General features: G+C 42.9%; 1 protein-coding gene across 2 annotated transcripts in view; it reads right to left on the reverse strand.

Annotated features, from left to right (window-relative positions):
• Positions 1-3461: 3461 nt before the first annotated feature.
• Positions 3462-20490, reverse strand: part of LOC139409430 (tensin 3, tandem duplicate 2) — an 88278-nt gene continuing 71249 nt past the window's right edge. For both annotated transcript variants that reach the window (XM_071154579.1, XM_071154580.1), the window contains 11 exons: positions 13651-13810; positions 13020-13552; positions 11338-11424; positions 10981-11112; positions 9533-9631; positions 9086-9163; positions 8871-8948; positions 8424-8592; positions 8229-8297; positions 8066-8095; positions 3462-7686 (listed from right to left, as the gene is read on the reverse strand). In XM_071154579.1, coding sequence (XP_071010680.1) covers positions 7545-7686; positions 8066-8095; positions 8229-8297; positions 8424-8592; positions 8871-8948; positions 9086-9163; positions 9533-9631; positions 10981-11112; positions 11338-11424; positions 13020-13552; positions 13651-13810 — 1577 coding nt within the window. In that variant the 3' untranslated portion in view covers positions 3462-7544. The remainder of the gene's footprint in view (positions 7687-8065; positions 8096-8228; positions 8298-8423; positions 8593-8870; positions 8949-9085; positions 9164-9532; positions 9632-10980; positions 11113-11337; positions 11425-13019; positions 13553-13650; positions 13811-20490) is intronic.

A 20490-nucleotide genomic window follows, 5' to 3' on the forward strand; every position in this document is an offset into this window, starting at 1 on the left:
TTTGTAAGATTCCAAAAATATAACACATTTTTGTGCTTCTCACTGACAGCAAATGGCTGAATCTTATCTTTTCATGTTTTTTTTATGTAATTGTTTGTATAAGTGAGTCATCATATCCCCCATTTGCACAAACTACTAGGCTACTTGCCTGCTCGCAATACAATACTTCAAGCACCAGAAACTGTTCGAAAGCATGGTCTAAAGTTTGCGTGGATGTAGGGATATTCTCAGGCAAAGTAACATTTTTATAAAAGCCAACTTTTTGTAAGAAACCTGGCGCACGCATGTTTGGGGTATACTTTGTGCATAGCAAAGTTTATCAATGAGTTCCCTGGGGTCTCATTTATCAAATCCAGATTACAAAAAAGTGTCAATTTTCCCCCAAAGGTTGATATTTATCCATTTTGACTGGAAAGTGTGCGTATCTCCACGCAAATCTCAGACCATGCCTAAGCACAGCTTCTAGTAGTTGATACATTTTATTGCAAACAAATACTGTTATTTTGAGGGAAATTGAAGTGTTTAATGCTCTGGATTTATAATACTGGTAGGCTAATAAAAACATTGTAACGTAGGTCTAATGATCAAAAAGATACATTGGTAAGGAGATCACATGGCAGCATGTAGCCTAGCGTTTTTATTTATTGTCTAAGCCTAAATCATAATCATATTGCAGGACATCTCTCCTTTTCTGACATGTCTAGTTTATTCCCACTACACGACAAATATTAGCTTACCATTTATCCATTGATAATTGAATAGCCAACTTGCTCAAATGTAAATAGGCCGGTAGATCATTTAAAATATTTAACAGTACGGGTATAGGCAACCCTGTTCCTGGGGTACCGCAGGTACTGCAGGATTTTGTCCCAACTAGGCTTCCAACTGAGCTACTTAGATAATTGATCAGTTCAGTGATTGCCTAAATTCAACACACCTGGTATTCCAGGCCAGTTAAATCCAAAACATGAAATGCCTGTGGCCCTCCAGGACCAGGGTTGCCTACACCTTGTACGGTATTGCTGTGCGATAGCAACAAGCACTCACAGTCTCATGCCAACGTTAGACGTTCCTCCATGTTTCTCAAAGTGTTTGGTTACTTCTGTATCGTTCCAAGGATAATTTAAGGAATTAACCTTAGAATTCTTAAGTTTAGGCATGAACTCCAAATGGTTAAAGTAAGGATTAAGGTTTGGGATAGGCTTAAAACAAATATATATTTATATTGCTGGATTTGAAAATGCAATTTTTTTAACTAGAGGCAGGTGCTTACAGTTATCCACCGTCCCCATCCACAATGCCCTAGCAAAACCAAAGCCTTCGTGAAGGTAACAGAGCTTAGTGTTACCCCTTGTGGTTGGTTTCCACATCATCTCCCAATGTCCTCAGACATGGATTGGAGTCCAATACTGACTTATATCACGGGGTGACCTGCCTGACGATAGGAGGCAACATTTTAGCCTATTTCAATTCAGAGCCTATACCAAGGCAGGAGATAAAAACACAAACAAAACATTGAACAACAATTCATATTTTCGATAGAAGTGTGCTGACTTATTTACTTTGAAATTGCTTGACTGGACAAACAAATTTGCAGAGCGCGCTGCCAGTGTTTTGCACTCGCGATGTTGTAGTGCTCTAATGTATCAATGAAACATGTGTGTATGTTGTATGTGACAGTTTGATCAATCCCAATAATGTTTTGTTCAAGCAAATCCTAGAATCTCCACATACGGCTGAATTTTGCACACAATATACTCACAGTTTAGAAATGAGGCCCCTGGAAAGGAGAGGAGTGGAGACAAACATCACCAGACACTCTGGCTTCATAAGCCTTATCCAGTGCAATTAAACAAGTGCAGCACACACACATAGTTTCACGGGCACTCACACACACACACACACACACACTTGGACAAGCACATCTACACACATAGGTTCACATGCTCACAAACAGACACACACACACACCACAGTATGACACACACACACATTCAGAAATACATAGATATACGATACACATACACAAACATTGAGATACACACAGATGTATGAACACTGACAATGCAAATTCACTAACTGGCACACATACACATACACACTGACAGATGTTCTTAAAGTAAAAGAGTGATTGAGCCAGCATGTGTGGACCTGTAAAGAGAAATCTGCAGGTGTTTCTCTGTACTTAACAAGTATGATTACTTGACGGGGTGTGTGAGACAGGACGTGAACAAGATTACAAAGTGTTTGTGTTTCACCAGTTCTGAAAAGCTGACAGACTGGCATTCCTCTCCTGAAGGCTTAGACAAAGACCCACTAACTGACGGTTAAAGAAATACTGGAACACACACACACAAACACACACCAGTGGCGGTCGGTGACATTCAAGATGAGGGAGGACGATTATTTTGTTTCATGAGCATGGTCATATTTTTATTACAGCATATTGGATGACTGTCATTCATATTCCATTCACCCAGCTCAATGTAACATTGATAGGTTTAGGTTACTACATGATACTAGAATTTTCCCTATACCCATCTGAGGTTGCTACAACCTAGCCTATGAATGAAAGTTTACAACGTAGGTGCACAGGTCGAGAGAAACATTTAAGTAATCAAGGTGACAGACAGTGACACATTCAATACACTCTTGATAACGTGACATCATAGTAAACATAGCTACTAGAACTTGTAGTAATCCCACTACAATCATGCAGTACAGTCAGCAAGCAGTTTAGCAGTTACACAGGTGGGCCCCGGTGGCTATAAATTAATAAAACCAAAAGTGAACCTAGACTTGGAAAAGTTCCAGTGTTGGATAGCCATAGCCAGCTAGCTAACATGGCATCCCTCTCTGTTTGAGCCGGGTGTTTGAGAAGGCTAAACTAGCAAGCTGCATTCGAAAGCTAAGTAAGCGAAAGGGAAAAAATATATATAACAAAATATAGCTTGCTCTCTCTTGCTTCTCCTTCATTTTTGAATAAATTGATTAGTTCAAAACTGTTCAACTATTGTCTTTCTCTCTCTTTGAGTCAACAACTCACCACATTTTATGCACTGCAGTGCTAGCTAGCTGTAGCTTATGCTTTTAGTATTAGATTCATTTTATGATTCTTTGATTGGATGGACAACATGTCCGTTCATGCTGCAAGCACTCTGATAGGTTGGAGGACATCCTTCAGAAGTTGTTATAACTACTGTGTAAGTCTATGGAAGGGGGTGAGAACCATTCGCCTTCTAGGTTTTAAATTGAAGTCAATATACTCAGAGGAGGACGGAAACTAGCTGTCCTCCGGCTACATCATGGTGCTACTCTACAGAGTGCTCCTGAGGCTACAGTAGACCTTCATTGTGTTTTAATCAATTGTTTGGTGACATATGAATATATTTGGTATAGTTTTATCGAAAAATGATTTGTTTTTTAATGTTTCACTTTTTTATTTTTATGAAATGGTCCTTCCAATCCTCTTCTGAGGAGCCTCCACTGACACACACACACACAAACACAAACACCAAAGGCATCCTACATTTGTTTATTTTCTTGTGATTGATCAGCACCATCTACTGGCAAAAACACTCAAAAGACTATGGCCACACAGAGACATATGACTGCAAATGAAACCATATATGCGTTCATCAATTGTCTGTTTTTGTCTATCAAAAGCTCAAAAACTCAAGTCAATTATTTGCATATGCAAAAACATAGACGATTTGTGCAGTTTTTGTTCGACAATCGTCAACAGATGATGAAAAAACATTGCTCAATCCAGAAGTTCTGAACACAACATATTTATATGGCCGTACCCTATATGATGAATGTATATATGTAATACATTAACTGTTGTTTTTTTATTTTCCGAAAATATGTTAGTGAGGGTAATGTTACAGTACCAACTATACAACATTCATTTACACATTTTTACAATTGAGTGCCCGAGTTATGCTTAAGGGGGCAAAAGTAGAAGACATGGATGACAGAAACATGTGAGTATGAAAAAGTGTTCCCTACCAAGCCCATCAACTCTACAACAGAATGACAAGTAAGAGACTTCGGTTAGCACTAGGCTGCATCCCAACTGCCACCTGATTCCCTATATAGTGCACTACCTCTGACCAGAGGAGCACTACTTCCCACTGGGCACAAACTGTTTTAATCAACATTGTTTCTAATCCGTTTCAACAAAATAAATAAATGTGATGACGTCGACTCAACATGTAAAACTGCTTGGTGTTGAACAGATACACCAACGCTCTTTTCTTATCCAACTTTTAACCTGAATCCAATTACACTGTTACAATTAGACGCTAAACTGACATCTGTGTCCAGTGTGTTTAGTGCACTATACAGTATAGGGAATAGGTTGCCATTTGGGATGCAGTGTTCCTCACATACTTACCATGGCTACAACACTCATCTCAAGAGCAACACATCACCATGTTGCATGGTTTCATGTCTTCTTTCAAACATAATGCGTCATTTTAAATATATTTCCAAATGTTTTAACATCTATTTAAAGGGACAACAGATATTAGTTTTTGTCTAGGATGGAAGACACAATTATAACACACGTTGGCTGTGGCCAGAAGATCGTCTATTGGGTGTCATCAAACATTACTTTTGATACGATTGTCTTCTCATCTGTTAAAATACATTTACCTTTTACTCTTAATTGATAATCTTTTAATTTGGTAAACCTATAGATTCTAAAATGGTTGGGACACCAGGTGTGTGTACTTAATGATCAGGTACAACAGAAAACCAGCAGGCTCCGGGCCTTGTAGGGTCAGAGTTGAATACCCCTGCCCTATACAGTAAACATGAATCCAAAATGAATTTGCTGGGGTCTTTTTGATAGGGGGGGGGTTACACTCATTTACTAAAATTGCATTGGCCATTCTTGTATATCAAACAGAGTTGGAGTCAATTCCAGTCAATTCAAAAAGTCACATGAAACCTAATTCTAATTCCAAATGTTACTGATTGACGAGAATTGGAATTGAATTGGCCCCAACGCTGGAATCAAACCCACCACTCTGGTATTGCTAGTGCCATGCTCTTACTAACTGAGCCACACAGGACCCCTACAAATCACAAGTACAATACAATACTGTAAAATACAATACATATTTACAATACAGGTGAAAGGTGTATGATAGCCATTCCAATGAGCGTGCCACCCTCATCAGGCCATGCAATTACATCAAACCAGATGTCAGGCTTGGATTCGCTGTGCCAATATTTTTTACCAGGTGTATGAATAATGAGGACATTTACTGCAATGTTGATGAGAAGACAGGCTTGATGAAAACAAGTACCTACTAAACATTGTTTTTTTCATTCATTTCATATGATTACAGTACACATATGAACAATATACATTTATTTTTTGCATCAATGATTGTGAAAGATGTCTTCAATGATCACACCTCTGATCACACATAACATAGAAATGATGGAAATGTGATTTTATATTGACGGGTACATTTTGATGGGTAGTGAAAGTGTTTTGCCTAATGTGAAAACAGAGTAAAGTACTGTAATTTAAGAGCATTTTTTAAACATGTAACTTGCATGGTTTGCTATTGCATTAGCTGGTTGTTAAAAAAAAACTAAATTGTTGTGTTTGGTGATTAAATCAAAGTTATGATGGTATTTTACGGTAAATGTATATTGTGGATCAATGGCTGTGTGGTGAAAGATGAATGCAAAATAAAAGGTTTTGAATTTAAGACGGGCTGCTTTACAAGTGTTACCAGTTTGGAGTTTTGTGCTAAGAAATTAGGAAATTCACCACATGCTTGTGAAAATAGCACCAAAGTGATTGAAAAAACTGTCAGTTGATACTAGTGGCTTACAGGTTGATACTAATGGCTTACAGAGGAAAAGTACAGTATACAGTATCTATATGAAAAGCTTCTAAGGAAAGTAGTAGCAGTGCATGACTTGGACTGAAGTAGGTGCCGGTACTGTTTCTATTGGTGTGTTCCGCACCAAGTCAAGCACTGGATTGTAAAAGTGTATAGTGTTTCATTGATAATTTGACTTTGAAGGGATTGGCTGAAGTGATTAAAAGTGACCATGTTCTTTGTTGAGAGCCTTTTACTCTGCATGGCGGGTAGAGACAGACTAGTAATGCTGTGTGATTACAGGGACAATATCATATAGATTACATTTCAGCAAATACATTTGTTAAAAACATGTCTGAATTAAAAATACATATCATACATGACAGATAACCTCCCTTTACAATGACATCCTGACTATATATACACAAACAGCAGTGGTGGCTGTTGGGCGGAGATAAAGGAGGACGGGCTCATTGTAATAAAACCATGTGTTTGATACCTGTCCATTCCAGCCATTACACTGATCTCTGCCCATCAGCCTCCTCTGATAACAAAAAGTTCTATTAATAAAGTCTTTTTTTAAGTCCTCAATGTGCTTCAGGGTAAAGCTTATCCTAGTAACAGATAAAGGATCAGATCAGATTTCCCTTCCCCCAATCCTAACCATTAGTGGGGGAAATGCTAAACTGACCCAAGATCAGTGTCTAGGGGGCAACATCACTCTACTGTACACCTCTGGGGCCTCATGTATAACCATTGCATACATTCACACTAGATGTCATATGACCCATTTCTGAAAAGTCTGCACATGTACAGTAATATTGACATTAATCAATTTGGCGCAGGCACAGTTTTAGAACTGTGTGTGAACGAGTATTAAAACTGCCTGAAAAACGCCCTCCATCCACCCTTCAGGGTGACCATAACACCCATTAGTTAAGGTATAATTTGGAACGATTGGCATTAGGCCACAGAATGCAAAACAATAATTGTTGCTCAATATTTAGTTTATCAATAGATTATTGGGTTTCTATGTCCTGCCTTGGTATATTCTCTGAGATTAAATACGCGATCGCACAGCAATACTGTAACCTATACCCATTTACATAAACTACCAGTCTATTTACTGTGTTGGCATGATGTTTTAATCTTTTGCTGTAATTTATGGTGTATCTGGAAAAGGACTGTCAGTCCGTTTCTGAAAGAGAAAGCACTAGCAAATTGCTGTGAACCTGTCAACAGACCGTTACAAACTCCTTACTTTCCAGCTTGTAATACAATATTTCAACCACTAGCAGATGTTCATGTTCTAAAGTTTGCGGCGAGGTGATCACATTCTCACATCAAGTTTTAATAAATTATAACTTTTGTTGAGAACTGGTGCATGCAGATTTTGGGGCAAATTTTGTGTATGTGCAATGTCAATAAATGAGACCCCTGGTGTGTAGCGCAAAGTTGTTGCTACTGTCTTCTGCAGGTAGTATCCCATAATGCAACACATTAGTCCCTTCTCTTCTACATCAGCATTCTAGTGCTGTATGTACCAGCAGGACAAACAATGTATATATGTGTGTGTGTGTGTGTGTGTGTGTGTGTGTGTGTGTGTGTGTGTGTGTGTGTGTGTGTGTGTGTGTGTGTGTGCGTGTGCGTGTGCGTGTGCGTGTGCGTGTGTGTGTGTGTGAATTCATGCATGTGTTATTTCTTCGGTGAGCCAATCATCACCTTGGAGACAAAGTTTACGATGGCGCTGGCGGGTTGTTCGGGGTCGTGTTCAGCAAACAGGTGACACACGTTCTCCGTCCCATTCATCGACTTCCTCGCCACAAAACCAAAGATCCTGACAGGAGAAACAGCAGAGAAGCTCAGTAAGCCTTCAGCTTCAACCGCCAAACAGAATAATCCACAGTAATATTCACTAGGAACGAAACGGAAACAAATGGGCTGAAGCAGGGAGTGACTTACCTGAATTTGTCTAATAAGAAATTCTCATTTTCATTGCAAAACCTTTTGCTATGTTTCGACATGGTGTGAAGTAAAGAATACGACCCAGTGCTATTCAGCAAATAATTCAGAAAAGAGTAGTGATAGAGGGAGTAATAACAGAAAGAGAAATTGTGAAAAACAATGAGATGGATAGATAAAACGAGAGAGATACAGAAAGAGAGAGAGAAAGCGAGAGAAAGAATTAGAGGTGGTGAAATGAGGGGATGACTTACTTAGCAGTGGAACAGCCATCTCTTGTCCACCTGGTGAGGACAGAATAGGTTCACTTACCATGCATGATTATCAGGAACACACACACACACACACACACACACACACACACACACACACACACACACACACACACACACACACCAAGGAGTGTACAGTACTCACTTGCGTTCCTGTGGGTCAAGAGCACAGAATATGACTGTATTGACAGTGTAGTGTCTCCTGAAGAACAGCCTACAGACAGAGAGAGACAGGCAGTGAGGGTTGATAGCATTGTAGTGTAGGTATACAATATATGTTGCAATTAGGAGGTTCTTTACATTATGAGTGTGTGCTCATGCATTTGTGTGTATGACTCACTTCCTCTGGTTGTCGGTGAGGGTGATGCCCTGGGCTGAGACTTTGAAGTGGACCACAGTGGAGGTAGAAGGAGGGTCCATGGCCAGAATCAGGCTGGCTGCCTTCTGCACAGCCTGGTACCCTGTTAGAGACTCCAGCTCTACTGAGCCCAGGAACCACACATTACAGGCTGAGGAGTGGAAACACACACACACATGTCATATACAGTAACACACACACAGCCTGGTACCCTGTTAGAGACTCCAGCTCTACTGAGCCCAGGAACCACACAGAGGAACACACACAGTACACAATGAAAGTTGATACACGCCATGAAACACACACACACACACACACACACACACACACACTGAAACAGAGTCACACTGAAACATGAACACACTGAAACAGAGACACACTGAAACACACACCATGTCAGAGAAGAGGAGAGCTGAGATAAAACAATACCTGCTCCCTGTTTGAGTAGCTCAGCAGCAGAGTTGGTGGCTGACTGTATTGATGGCTCACTAGTCTCTTCCAGAGGATCTGACAACACAGAAAGAAAAAAGAGTTTGCCGGGAACTTATAAAAACACACACACACACACACACACACACACACACACACACACACACACACACACACACACACACACACACACACACAGACACACACATTCTTACCTCTGTCGGGGATGATGAGTTTGCAGGGCAGGGCCAAGGGGGTGATGGAATGTTGACAGACCAATGCAGTCAGACTTCCTGTGAGGAACAGGAAACAGACTGTCTCAGATGCTTTCACATACCATCTAGTTATTGTGGATCTGTTTAGATGCACTACTCAGTATGTCCACCAGAGGAGGACATTGTATATTATTTCAGTAAAAGTGAACAAATCCACACATACAGTAAACTTAGGCTGCATTTAAACAGGCAGCCCAATTCTGATATTTTTTTCCACTAATTGGTCAATCACATTAGATTATTTCACATCAGATCTAACTGGTCAAAATACCAATTACTGAAATATAAGAATTGGGCTTCTTGTCTAAATGCAGCCATAGTCACACAACACAACACACATACAGTAAACATATGCACACAACACAACACACAGGAATAGGTCCTTACCAAAGTAGGGTTCGTTGGGACAGCCCTTAAGCCGTACCCCTTTCTGAGTGCACTCAATCAGGAAGTGCCTCACCAGCTCATTAGACAGGTCCCCTCCCACTGTGGAGACAGGAAGTGACATCATCAGTGAGGGATATCAGATTTAGAGAGGTGTTGAGAAATGGCAAGTTCCCTAGGCACAGATATAGGATCAGCTTCCCTTCCCCCAATCCTAACCTTAACCATTAGTGGAGAAAATACAAAATTGACCCAGGATCATCAACTAGGGGTAACCTAGACCACCCTGGACTGACAGACATATCTCATTTGAAATAAGTCAGAAGTGACACACTATATAACTACAATGGTTAAATGTCACTACTGAGTCGTTCCACCTCAAGAAGCCCAAGAAATAGGAATTCTGATGGCTAAATGTGTGTGGCAGAAGCAGAAAGCAGCATCTAGTGGAAAAAACATGGTAATTTCACAGCAATTTATGTGGAAAAAATGCAAGCAACTTCAACAGCTAATTACTCTGAAAAGGAAAAAAAAACATCACCAAATTCACTGAGAATACATTACATAGTATGAATTGGGCTTCCGAGTGGCGCGGTGGTCTAAGGCACTGCATCTCAATGCAAGAGCCATCACTACAGTCCTTGGTTCGATTCCAGGCTGTATCACATCCAGCCGTGATTGGGAGTCCCGGTGCAGTATCGTCCAGGGTACGCAGTCATTGTAAATAAGAGTTTGTTATTAAATTGTATTGCGGCTTGGAGAACCATTACTCCAAGCCGCAGGTTCATCCTACTTATTAAAGATAGAGAACTGATACTGTCTGCTTGGTGGGGGTTCATCCTACTTATTAAAGATAGAGAACTGATACTGTCTGCTTGGTGGGGGTTCATCCTACTTATTAAAGATAGAGAACTGATACTGTCTGCTTGGTGGGGGTTCATCCTACTTATTAAAGATAGAGAACTGATACTGTCTGCTTGGTGGGGGTTCATCCTACTTATTAAAGATAGAGAACTGATACTGTCTGCTTGGTGGGGGTTCATGCTTGGCTTTTTACCATTTATTTGGATTCCTCGCATCTTAATCATTGTTAAGAAGAGGTTTGGTACAAATCGGATGATGGGTATTATATCAATTGAATATTATATGAATCCTATAAATTTAAATGGCCAATTTGGGTTCAATCAATTACCTTTCTCAGAGTTCAAATTGTCTTTCAACAAAATAAGGTTGCCTACAGAAACCAATTCAGAACAATCTGAGATGGTGGGTGTCATGGCTTGCTGAAATGAATCTAATGAGACCATGTTAGAACTGATGGACCTCTCTGAGGCTGTGTCCCAAATGGCACCCTATACCCATAGGGCTCTGGTCAAAAGTAGTGTACCTTATACTTAATAGAGAATAACGGGCCATTTGGGATGCACAGAAATGTAGCCTATGACACCAACCTTTCTTGCTCTGTGTCAGGACAGAGGGAGGGGGTGTGGCCACCTTCATAGCCAATCCGTAGGCTCCGCGGAATGAGTGACTGTCCCTGACGACAAAAGATCCAGGTTCTCTGTCCTTCAGCATAGTGATAGCTACAGAGCGCCACAGGGGACAAAACACATGTCTTACACAGAAAGTCACAACGCCCATATGTCACTCAGGGCTGTGGCCACCCTATTCCCTATATAGTGCACTAATGTGACCAGGGGCCATAGTAGTTGTGCGCTACATAGGAAAAAGGGTGACAACACACACACACACACTCACTAACACACAGTTCTTGCAGCACACGTGTAATATTAAGAGACAATATTTACCTTGATCTCTGGAGATGTCAGGCTTGTACCAGAACTTGGATGTGTCCTGAACAAACTTCACAGTGTGCTGCTTACTGGCAAACAGGTCTGCAACACAACGCACAGGCAAAGACAACCACTGAGTCTGACTCTCCCATTCTAGAGATTAGAGCACGATGGTACAGTAGATACACATATTTACAGTGAACACTGTGTGCGACAGTATGACTGTGTGTGAAATCAGGCATGCTATTGTCTTTGTATGTACTGTATATATGGAGTTAACGTACAGCACCAGTCAACAGTTTGGACACACCTACTCATTCCAGGGTTTTTCTTTATTTTTACTGTTTTCTACATTGCAGAATAATAGTGAAGACATCCAAACTATGAAATAACACAAATGGAATCATGTAGTAACCAAAAAAGGGTTGAATAAAAACGGTTAAATAAATCTAAATATATGTTATATTTGAGATACTTCAGTAGACACCCAGTTCCTTGATGACAGCTTTGCACATTCTTGGCATTTTCTCAACCAGCTTCATGAGGTAGTCACCTGGAATGAAATTCAATTAACAGGTGTACCTTGTTAAAAGTTAATTTGTGGAATTAATTTCCTTCTTAATGCATTTGAGCCAGTTAGTTGTGTTGTGACAAGGTAGGCGTGGTATACAGAAGATAAACCTATTTGGTAAAAGTTTCTTCAAGTGCAGTCGCAAAAACCATCAAGCGCTATGATGAAACTGGCACTCATGAGGACCGCCACAGGAAAGACCCACAGTTACCTCTGCTGCAGAGGATAAGTTCATTAGAGTTAACAGCCCCTCAGATTGCAGCCCAAATAAATGCTTCACAGAGTTCAAGTAACAGACACATCTCAACATCAACTGTTCAGAGGAGACTGCGTGAATCAGGCCTTCGTGGCCGAATTACTGTAAAGAAACCACTACTAAAGGACACCAATAAGAAGAAGACTTGCTTGGGCCAAGAAATACGAGCAATGGACATTAGACCGGCGGAAATCTGTCCTTTGGTCTGATGAGTCTAAATTTGAAATTTTGGGTTCCAACTGCAGTGTCTTTGTGAGATGCAGAGCAGGTGAACGGATGATCTCCACATGTGTGGTTCCCACCGTAAAACATGGAGGAGGTGGTATGATGGTGTGGGGGGGCTTTGCTAGTGACACTGTCTGTGATTTATTTAGAATTCAAGGTACACTTAACCAGCATGGCTACCACAGCATTCTGCAGCGATACGCATCTAATCTGGTTTGCGCTTAGTGGGACTATCAATTGTTTTTCAACAGGACATTGACCCAAAACACACCTCCAGGCTGTGTAAGGGCTATTTGACCAAGAAGGAGAGTGATGGAGTGTTGCATCAGATGACCTGGCCTCCGCAATCACCCGACCTCAACCCAATTGAGATGGTTTGGGATGAGATGGACCGCAGAGTGAAGGAGAAGCAGCCAATAAGTGCTCAGCATATGTGGGAACTCCTTCAAGACTGTAGGAAAAGCATTCCTCATGAAACTGGTTGAGAGAGTGTCTAAACTTTTGACTGGTACTGTATACATGTCTATACTGTGTATGTTTATAACACAACATGGGGGCCAGCAGAGGGACTGTATGTGTGTGTGTGTGTGTGTGTGTGTGTGTGTGTGTGTGTGTGTGTGTGTGTGTGTGTGTGTGTGTGTGTACCTGATCCAGGCGAGGGGGCTACACCACCAGCGCTGAGTCCTTTGAGATGGTCAGAGGTCATGAGAGGGTCAGGGTTCATAGCTGAGGGGAAGGGGATGCTGAGACTACTACCACTGTGGGGGCTGGAGAACCCACTGAACGAGGGGGACGTCGACCCACCCAAGCCTAGCCCCGGTACCCTCTTCTCAGGCAGCAGGGGTGGTAGTCCCCCCAGTCTGCCCTCTCCAAGCCCCAGGTCCAGACCCAGGTTCAGGCCTAAATCAAGGTCCCCCAGGCCCTCCACTGCCTTCAACAGGCTGTGCTCCAGTCCCAGACCACCATTCCCCAGCAGCAGAGAGGCTAAATCCCCCTGGCTCTGGTACCCCTTGCTCCTCTCATCACGGCTCAGGTCCACAGACCCCTCCAAGCCCCTCGGGGCCTCCCAGGGAGAGCTGTGGGCATTGGGGAGACTGAGGGGTGACAGAGAGGGGGAAGGAGACAGGGAAGACAGGGACGTAGGAGTCCTGTCCAGCCACACTGGAGGTGGAGTTTGGCTGAGGAGGAGAGAGGAGGGCAGGGTCAGATACAAACACAGATGTAGCTACAGTATAGTACACACACACACATGTTAGAGTGCGATTGCCAGCAGTACCTGTCTGTGTGTGGGAAGGAGCAGCCTGACGATACAGAGCGCATGGATCCGAACATTCTCTGACAGGAGGCGGTAGTGACAGACATTTCAGAGCGGAACTGCTGTCCTTCCGACGACACTGGAGTCTGGTTCATACTACTGTCCAGGAAACTCTGGGAATCTGCCAGGAAAATAACAATCTATCCCTTTAAGACGGTGGCGTGGCTCCATTTTTAACATTACAGGTAAGTGCATTAACACAGTATGTAACAGGAGGATTTCTGAACAAGTTTGGTTCCAATTGTTCTCGTACTTTAGAATTGTCCTTTTCCTACACACTGCTCTTTGTTCCTTCTCTATACTGCAGCCGTATATGTAGAAGGAAAACTAAGGCTACAAACATTAAAATCACCTTATTGGTTAATTATACACAAAGTCCAACCAAAATTTGACTTCCGCTTTAAAAAATAATAATAATTACAATTTTACCCCATTTTCTCCCCAAATTCGTGGTATCCAATTAGTAATAATAATTAGTAATTACTATCTTGTCTCATCGCTACAACTCCCATACGGGCTCGGGAGAGACGAAGGTCGAAAACCATGCGTCCTCCAAAACATAACCCAACCAAGCCGCACTGCTTCTTAACACAGCGTGCATCCAACCCGGAAGCAAGCTGCACCAATGTGTCGGAGGAAACACCGTGCACCTGGCAACCTGGTCAGCGTGCACTGCGCCCGGCCCGCCACAGGAGTCGCTGGTGCGCGATGAGACAAGGATATCCCAACCGACCAAACCCTCCCCAACCCGGACGACGCTAGGCCAATTGTGCGTCACCCCATGACTTCCACTTTTAATCCAACCAAAACACACACGCACGCACGCACGCACGCACGCACGCACGCACGCACGCACGCACGCACGCACGCACGCACGCACGCACGCACACACACACACACACACACACACACACACACACACACACACACGCCCATGCGCACACGCACACACACACACGCATACACACGCATACATACCATACATACATACACATGTTTTGGAGAGGTGCAGGGGGGCTGCCACACTGGGCTTCCAGGGAGCTGTTGTTGTGGGGGTTATGTGCCTTGATTAAGGGCAAACAGCAGGCAATGGCATCCAGAACTTGATACCAGCAACCCCCTGGTTGCCGGCTCACTTCCCGCCGTATTTTTCCCCTCAGGCCCGGGATTCAAACTGGCAACCCTTTGGCTTCTGGCTCACCTTCCTAACCACTATGCTACCTGCTTCCCCCTGTCTGTAGGTCTCTCATATATTAGTCAAAGTCTTGCCTTTTAAATAATTCATGTCACCCCCAAACATGAAAACAAGCTGAGAGAGAGAGACAGCGAAAGAGAGAGAGTAATGGAGAAAAGTTTCAGACATCATAAAGACCTTCTTGTATCCACTGCAGCCCCACTCTCACCCTCTCATCCTCTTCCATTCTGTCTCTCTCTCATCCTCTTCCATCTGTCTCTCTCTCATCCTCTTCCATTCTGTCTCTCTCTCATCCTCTTCCATTCTGTCTCTCTCTCATCCTCTTCCATCTGTCTCTCTCGCATCCTCTTCCATCTGTCTCTCTCGCATCCTCTTCCATTCTGTCTCTCTCTCATCCTCTTCCATTCTGTCTCTCTCTCATCCTCTTCCATCTGTCTCTCTCTCATCCTCTTCCATCTGTCTCTCTCTCATCCTCTTCCATTCTGTCTCTCTCATCCTCTTCCATTCTGTCTCTCTCTCATCCTCTTCCATTCTGTCTCTCTCTCATCCTCTTCCATCGGTCTCTCTCTCATCCTCTTCCATTCTGTCTCTCTCTCATCCTCTTCCATCTGTCTCTCTCTCATCCTCTTCCATTCTGTCTCTCTCTCATCCTCTTCCATCTGTCTCTCTCTCATCCTCTTCTATCTGTCTCTCTCTCATCCTCTTCCATTCTGTCTCTCTCTCATCCTCTTCCATTCTGTCTCTCTCTCATCCTCTTCCATCTGTCTCTCTCTCATCCTCTTCCATCTGTCTCTCTCTCATCCTATTCCATTCTGTCTCTCTCTCATCCTCTTCCATTCTGTCTCTCTATCATCCTCTTCCATTCTGTCTCTCTCTCATCCTCTTCCATTCTGTCTCTCTCTCATCCTCTTCCATCTGTCTCTCTCTCATCCTCTTCCATTCTGTCTCTCTCTCATCCTCTTCCATTCTGTCTCTCTCTCATCCTCTTCCATCTGTCTCTCTCTCATCCTCTTCCATTCTGTCTCTCTCTCATCCTCTTCCACTCTGTCTCTCTCTAATTCTGACATTCTCTCTCCCACTTTCCCCACCTTTTCGCTCTCTCTCTCTCTCTCTCTCTCTCTCTCTCTCACGCCTTCCCCTCTCTCTTCTCCATTGACTGGAGGCTGAGGAATTTGGATTGAATTAAGTACAGTCCAAAATGATGACACTATTTTCTCACACCAGTGACCCTACCTCTGTATCTAAGCAACACAACATCCATAGCTACAGTTGAAGTCGGAAGTTACATACAATTAGGTTGGAGTCATTAAAACTCGTTTTTCAACCACTCCACAAATTTCTTGTTAACAAACTAGTTTTGGCAAGTCGGTTAGTTATGGCAAGTTGGCTACTTTGTGCATGACACAAGTAATTTTTCCAACAATTGTTTACAGACAGATTATTTCACTTATGATTCACTGTATCACAATTCCAGTGGGTCAGAAGTTACACTAAGTTGACTGTGCCTTTAAACAGCTTGGAATATTCCAGAGAATGAAGTCATGGTTTTAGAAGCTTCTGATAGGCTAATTGACATCATTTGAGTCAATTGGAGGTGTACCTGTGGATGTACTTCAAGGCCTACCTTCAAACTCAGTGAATCTTTGCTTGACATCATGGGAAAATCAAAAGAAATCAGCTAAAAATGTAAACCACAAGTCTGGTTCATCCTTGGGAGCAATTTCCAAACGCCTGAAGGTACCACGTTCATCTGTACAAACAATATTACGCAAGTATAAACACCATGGGACGATGCAGCAGTCATACTGCTCAGGAAGGAGACGCGTGCTGTCTCCTAGAGATGAACGTACTTTGGTGCGAAAAATGCAAATCAATCCCAGAACAGCAGCAAAAATACAAAAGTATCTATATCCATAGTAAAACAAGTCCTATATCGACATAACCTGAAAGGCCGCTCAGCAAGGAAGAAGCCATTGCCACAAAACCACCATTAAAAAGCCAGACTACGGTTTGCAACTGCACATGGGGACAAAGATCGTATTTTTTGGAGAAATGTCCTCTGGTCTGATGAAACAAAAATAGAACTGTTTGGCCATAATGACCATCATTATGTTAGGAGGAAAAAGGGGGAGGCTTGCAAGCCGAAGAACACCATCCCAACCGTGAAGCACGGGGGTAGCAGCATCATGTTGTGGGGGTGTTTTGCTGCAGGAGGGTCTGGTGCACTTCACAAAATAGATGGCATCTTGAGGATGGAAAATTAAGTGGATATATTGAAGCAACATCTCAAGATATCAGTCAGGAAGTTAAAGCTTGGTCGCAAATGGGTCTTCCAAATGGACTTCCAAAGTTGTGGCAAAATGGCTTAAGGACAACAAAGTCAAGGTATTGGAGTGGCCATCACAAAGCCCTAACCTCAATCCCATAGAACATTTGTGGGCAGAACTGAAAAAGCCTGTGTGAGTAAGGAGGCCTACAAACCAGGAGGAATGGGTCAAAATTCACCCAACTGATTGTGGGAAGCTTGTGGATGGCTACCCAAAACGTTTGACCCAAGTTAAACAATTTAAAGGCAATGCTACCAAATACTAATTGAGTATATGTCAACTTCTGACCCACTGGGAATGTGATGAAAGAAATAAAAGCTGAAATAAAAAATTCTCTATACTATTATTCTGACATTTCCCATTCATAAATAAAGTGGTGATCCTAACTGACCTAAGACAGGGAATGTTTATTAGGAGTAAATGTCAGGAATTGTGAAAAACTGAGTTTAAATGTATTTGGCTAAGGTGTATGTAAACTCCGACTTCAACTGTACATACTCCAAGAGCAGCGTAATGAAAATCGTCACACAGAGAACTAGACAAGGAAATGAAAAACACACACACAGACCTCTCTTCTTAACTCTTAGGGGTGGTCTTCCAGACCAGACTAAGCCTGTTGTTTTACTAAAAAGCATGTTCAGTAGAGATTCTCCCTTGAAAGAGTTTGTTAGTCCAGGACTAAGTTTAGTCTGACCATTAGTCTTTTCTCTACCGTTACTGTTTTCCTGTACTCTTTCCCCTGTCTAGCTGTTCCTCTCTCTCTGCTGTCCGGCCATTACAGAGTCTGACACCAGAGGATAAAATCTCCTCAGTTTCAGTCAGGACAGAACCATGTAGAAGCACTTCCAGATGGCAACGAACCATGGGCATGAGTCAAAAACACATTCAGGCAAGCAGACACACACAACTTTCTCTCCCTCTTTCTCTTGCTCTCACTGTCTCCCTCTCAAACATACACTCACACTACGCAGACACGACAGCACAAGCATCCTTCTCTTCTCTGTTCTGAAGAGGATTCACAGACTCCCTATTGACCACAGGAATGTGCTCTCGTTCACTGTCCTCCATACACACACCACACACTGAGAGGCCCAGTCTGACAGCTGTTCACTGTGATCACAGACCAGCCTGACAGAATGAAGGAACGAGGGAAGGAGAGAAAGAGAGCGAGTGAGAGAGAGAGTGAGAGAGAAAGAGTGAGACAGAGAGAGATAGTATGAGCGAGAGACAGAAAGAGAGGGAGAGACAGAGAGAGAGAGACAGAGAGAGAGAGAGAGAGTGCGAGCAAAGAGGGATGGATTCAGATATGTGGAGAGGAGACACAGCACTGCAGAGCCTGGATAGCTCCAGTCAGTAGAGACTCAGACTTTTAATCGGAGGGTCCCGTGTTTAAGTCCAAGTACGGGCGATGCATTTTCCCTCTAGCTACCTTACTACATAGGATCTATAGTCATCAGCCATGGTGGGCTGATTCAGCGCATTCTGTTACAGTTCTGACACCACCCACACACATTCCTGCACATATAATGCACACATAAACAGACGCACACATAAACAGACACACACATAAACAGACACACACAAAGCTCTCATTATTCTCATCCTACCTGGATGTTATTAATCAAAACTTCCTTTGCCCCCTTCCTCTCAGAGGCTGTCTAGAGCCTTCGCCTGCACCGAAGAAAAACTAGCAGGCGGGTCGCTTTAAATCAGCTTTCCCTGTCCCCCTGTCTGTTGTGTTTGGCCTGACAGCTATACTCACTGGAGTGGACGAGACCAGAGAGAGTTATGGGCAGACTGAAGAGTGGAGTGGACAATAACACTAACGCAAACAGGAGGACAGGATGTTGTGATCAGTGACCCGTCTCACAGAGTCCTACTGTATTTCCTGTCTGTCTGACTTCTCTAGGGACCGAGAGGATAGCCAGGAAATAAGGACAACTTCTAACAACCTCTGTGGTTCTTCAGGGACTGATGTAGTGTGTATTGGGGATAGAAGGACAGTGCCTTATAACTGAGGTTGTTTGTGAAGGAGCTGCCAGGTCTCAGTGAAGAATCCACAGGTTATCTTTAGAACAAGGCATCAGTGGAGTTTTCTCGCACACAGACAGACGCATCAGTGGAGTTTTCTCGCACACAGACAGACGCATCAGTGGAGTTTTCTCGCACACAGACAGACGCATCAGTGGAGTTTTCACGCACACAGACAGGCACATAAGTGGAGTTTTCACACACACAGACAGGCACAGGCAGGCAGGTAGACAGACAGGCAGACAGACAGGTAGAGAGACAGGTAGACAAACAGGCAGGCAGACAGACAGGTAGACAAACAGACAGGCAGACAGACAGGTAGACAGACTGGTAGAGAGACAGGTAGACAGACTGGTAGAGAGACAGGTAGACAAACAGACAGGCAGGCAGACAGACAGACAGGTAGACAAACAGACAGACAGACAGACACAGACAGGCAGGCAGGCAGGCAGACAGACAGGTAGACAAACAGGTAGACAGACTAATAGACCGGTAGATAGACACAAACATGCAGGCATACAGACAGACAGGTAGACAAACAGACTCTCTGTGGCCCTGGTAGATTCAGTAGTGACTCCTTGATGTTGGCCAACTAAACCTCTCCCCGAGTATATTACAGGATGAGGTCATGTCCTACCACTGTGGAACAGAGGAACACTTCGTCTTGTGGTTTCCATGATGAAAAATAAAAGATGGCGTGAGGAAAAACAACTACGGGCACAACTAAAAACACTTCAGAATAAAACCCAACAACAAAGAGTTTGATCCTTTCAAACAGAGAGGAGAGAGAGGGAAGAGACGGCCGCAACAGAGAGAGACAGAAACAGAGAGAGAGAGAGAGAGAGAGAGAGAGGGAGAGAGAGAGAGCATAGCTTTGCTATCAAAAGATGCCTCTTTAAGCAGACCCTGCTCTCGAGAGAAACTGAGCTGCACTTCGTAACCTCCTGCCAATTATACAACCATATCAAATATGCATATTTCCCACAGACCCATAAAGAATTTGGAAACAAAGCAAATATTGATTAACTCCCATACCTGTTCGGTGAAATGTGTCACCACAGCAGCTGATATTTTCATCAGTTTATTTATTTTCCCTTGCCATTCATATTGCAACTACAGTATCTGCACATGGGTAAAAAACTGTACATGGCTGATAATATAACATTTGAAATGCTTTTATTCCTTTGAAACATTTGTGAGTGTAATGTTAACTTTGAATTGAATTGAGGGAAGATAGAGAAAGAACCA

The sequence above is a fragment of the Oncorhynchus clarkii genome, chromosome 5 (assembly GCF_045791955.1).
Source record: "Oncorhynchus clarkii lewisi isolate Uvic-CL-2024 chromosome 5, UVic_Ocla_1.0, whole genome shotgun sequence".
NCBI classification, from domain to species: domain Eukaryota; kingdom Metazoa; phylum Chordata; class Actinopteri; order Salmoniformes; family Salmonidae; genus Oncorhynchus; species Oncorhynchus clarkii.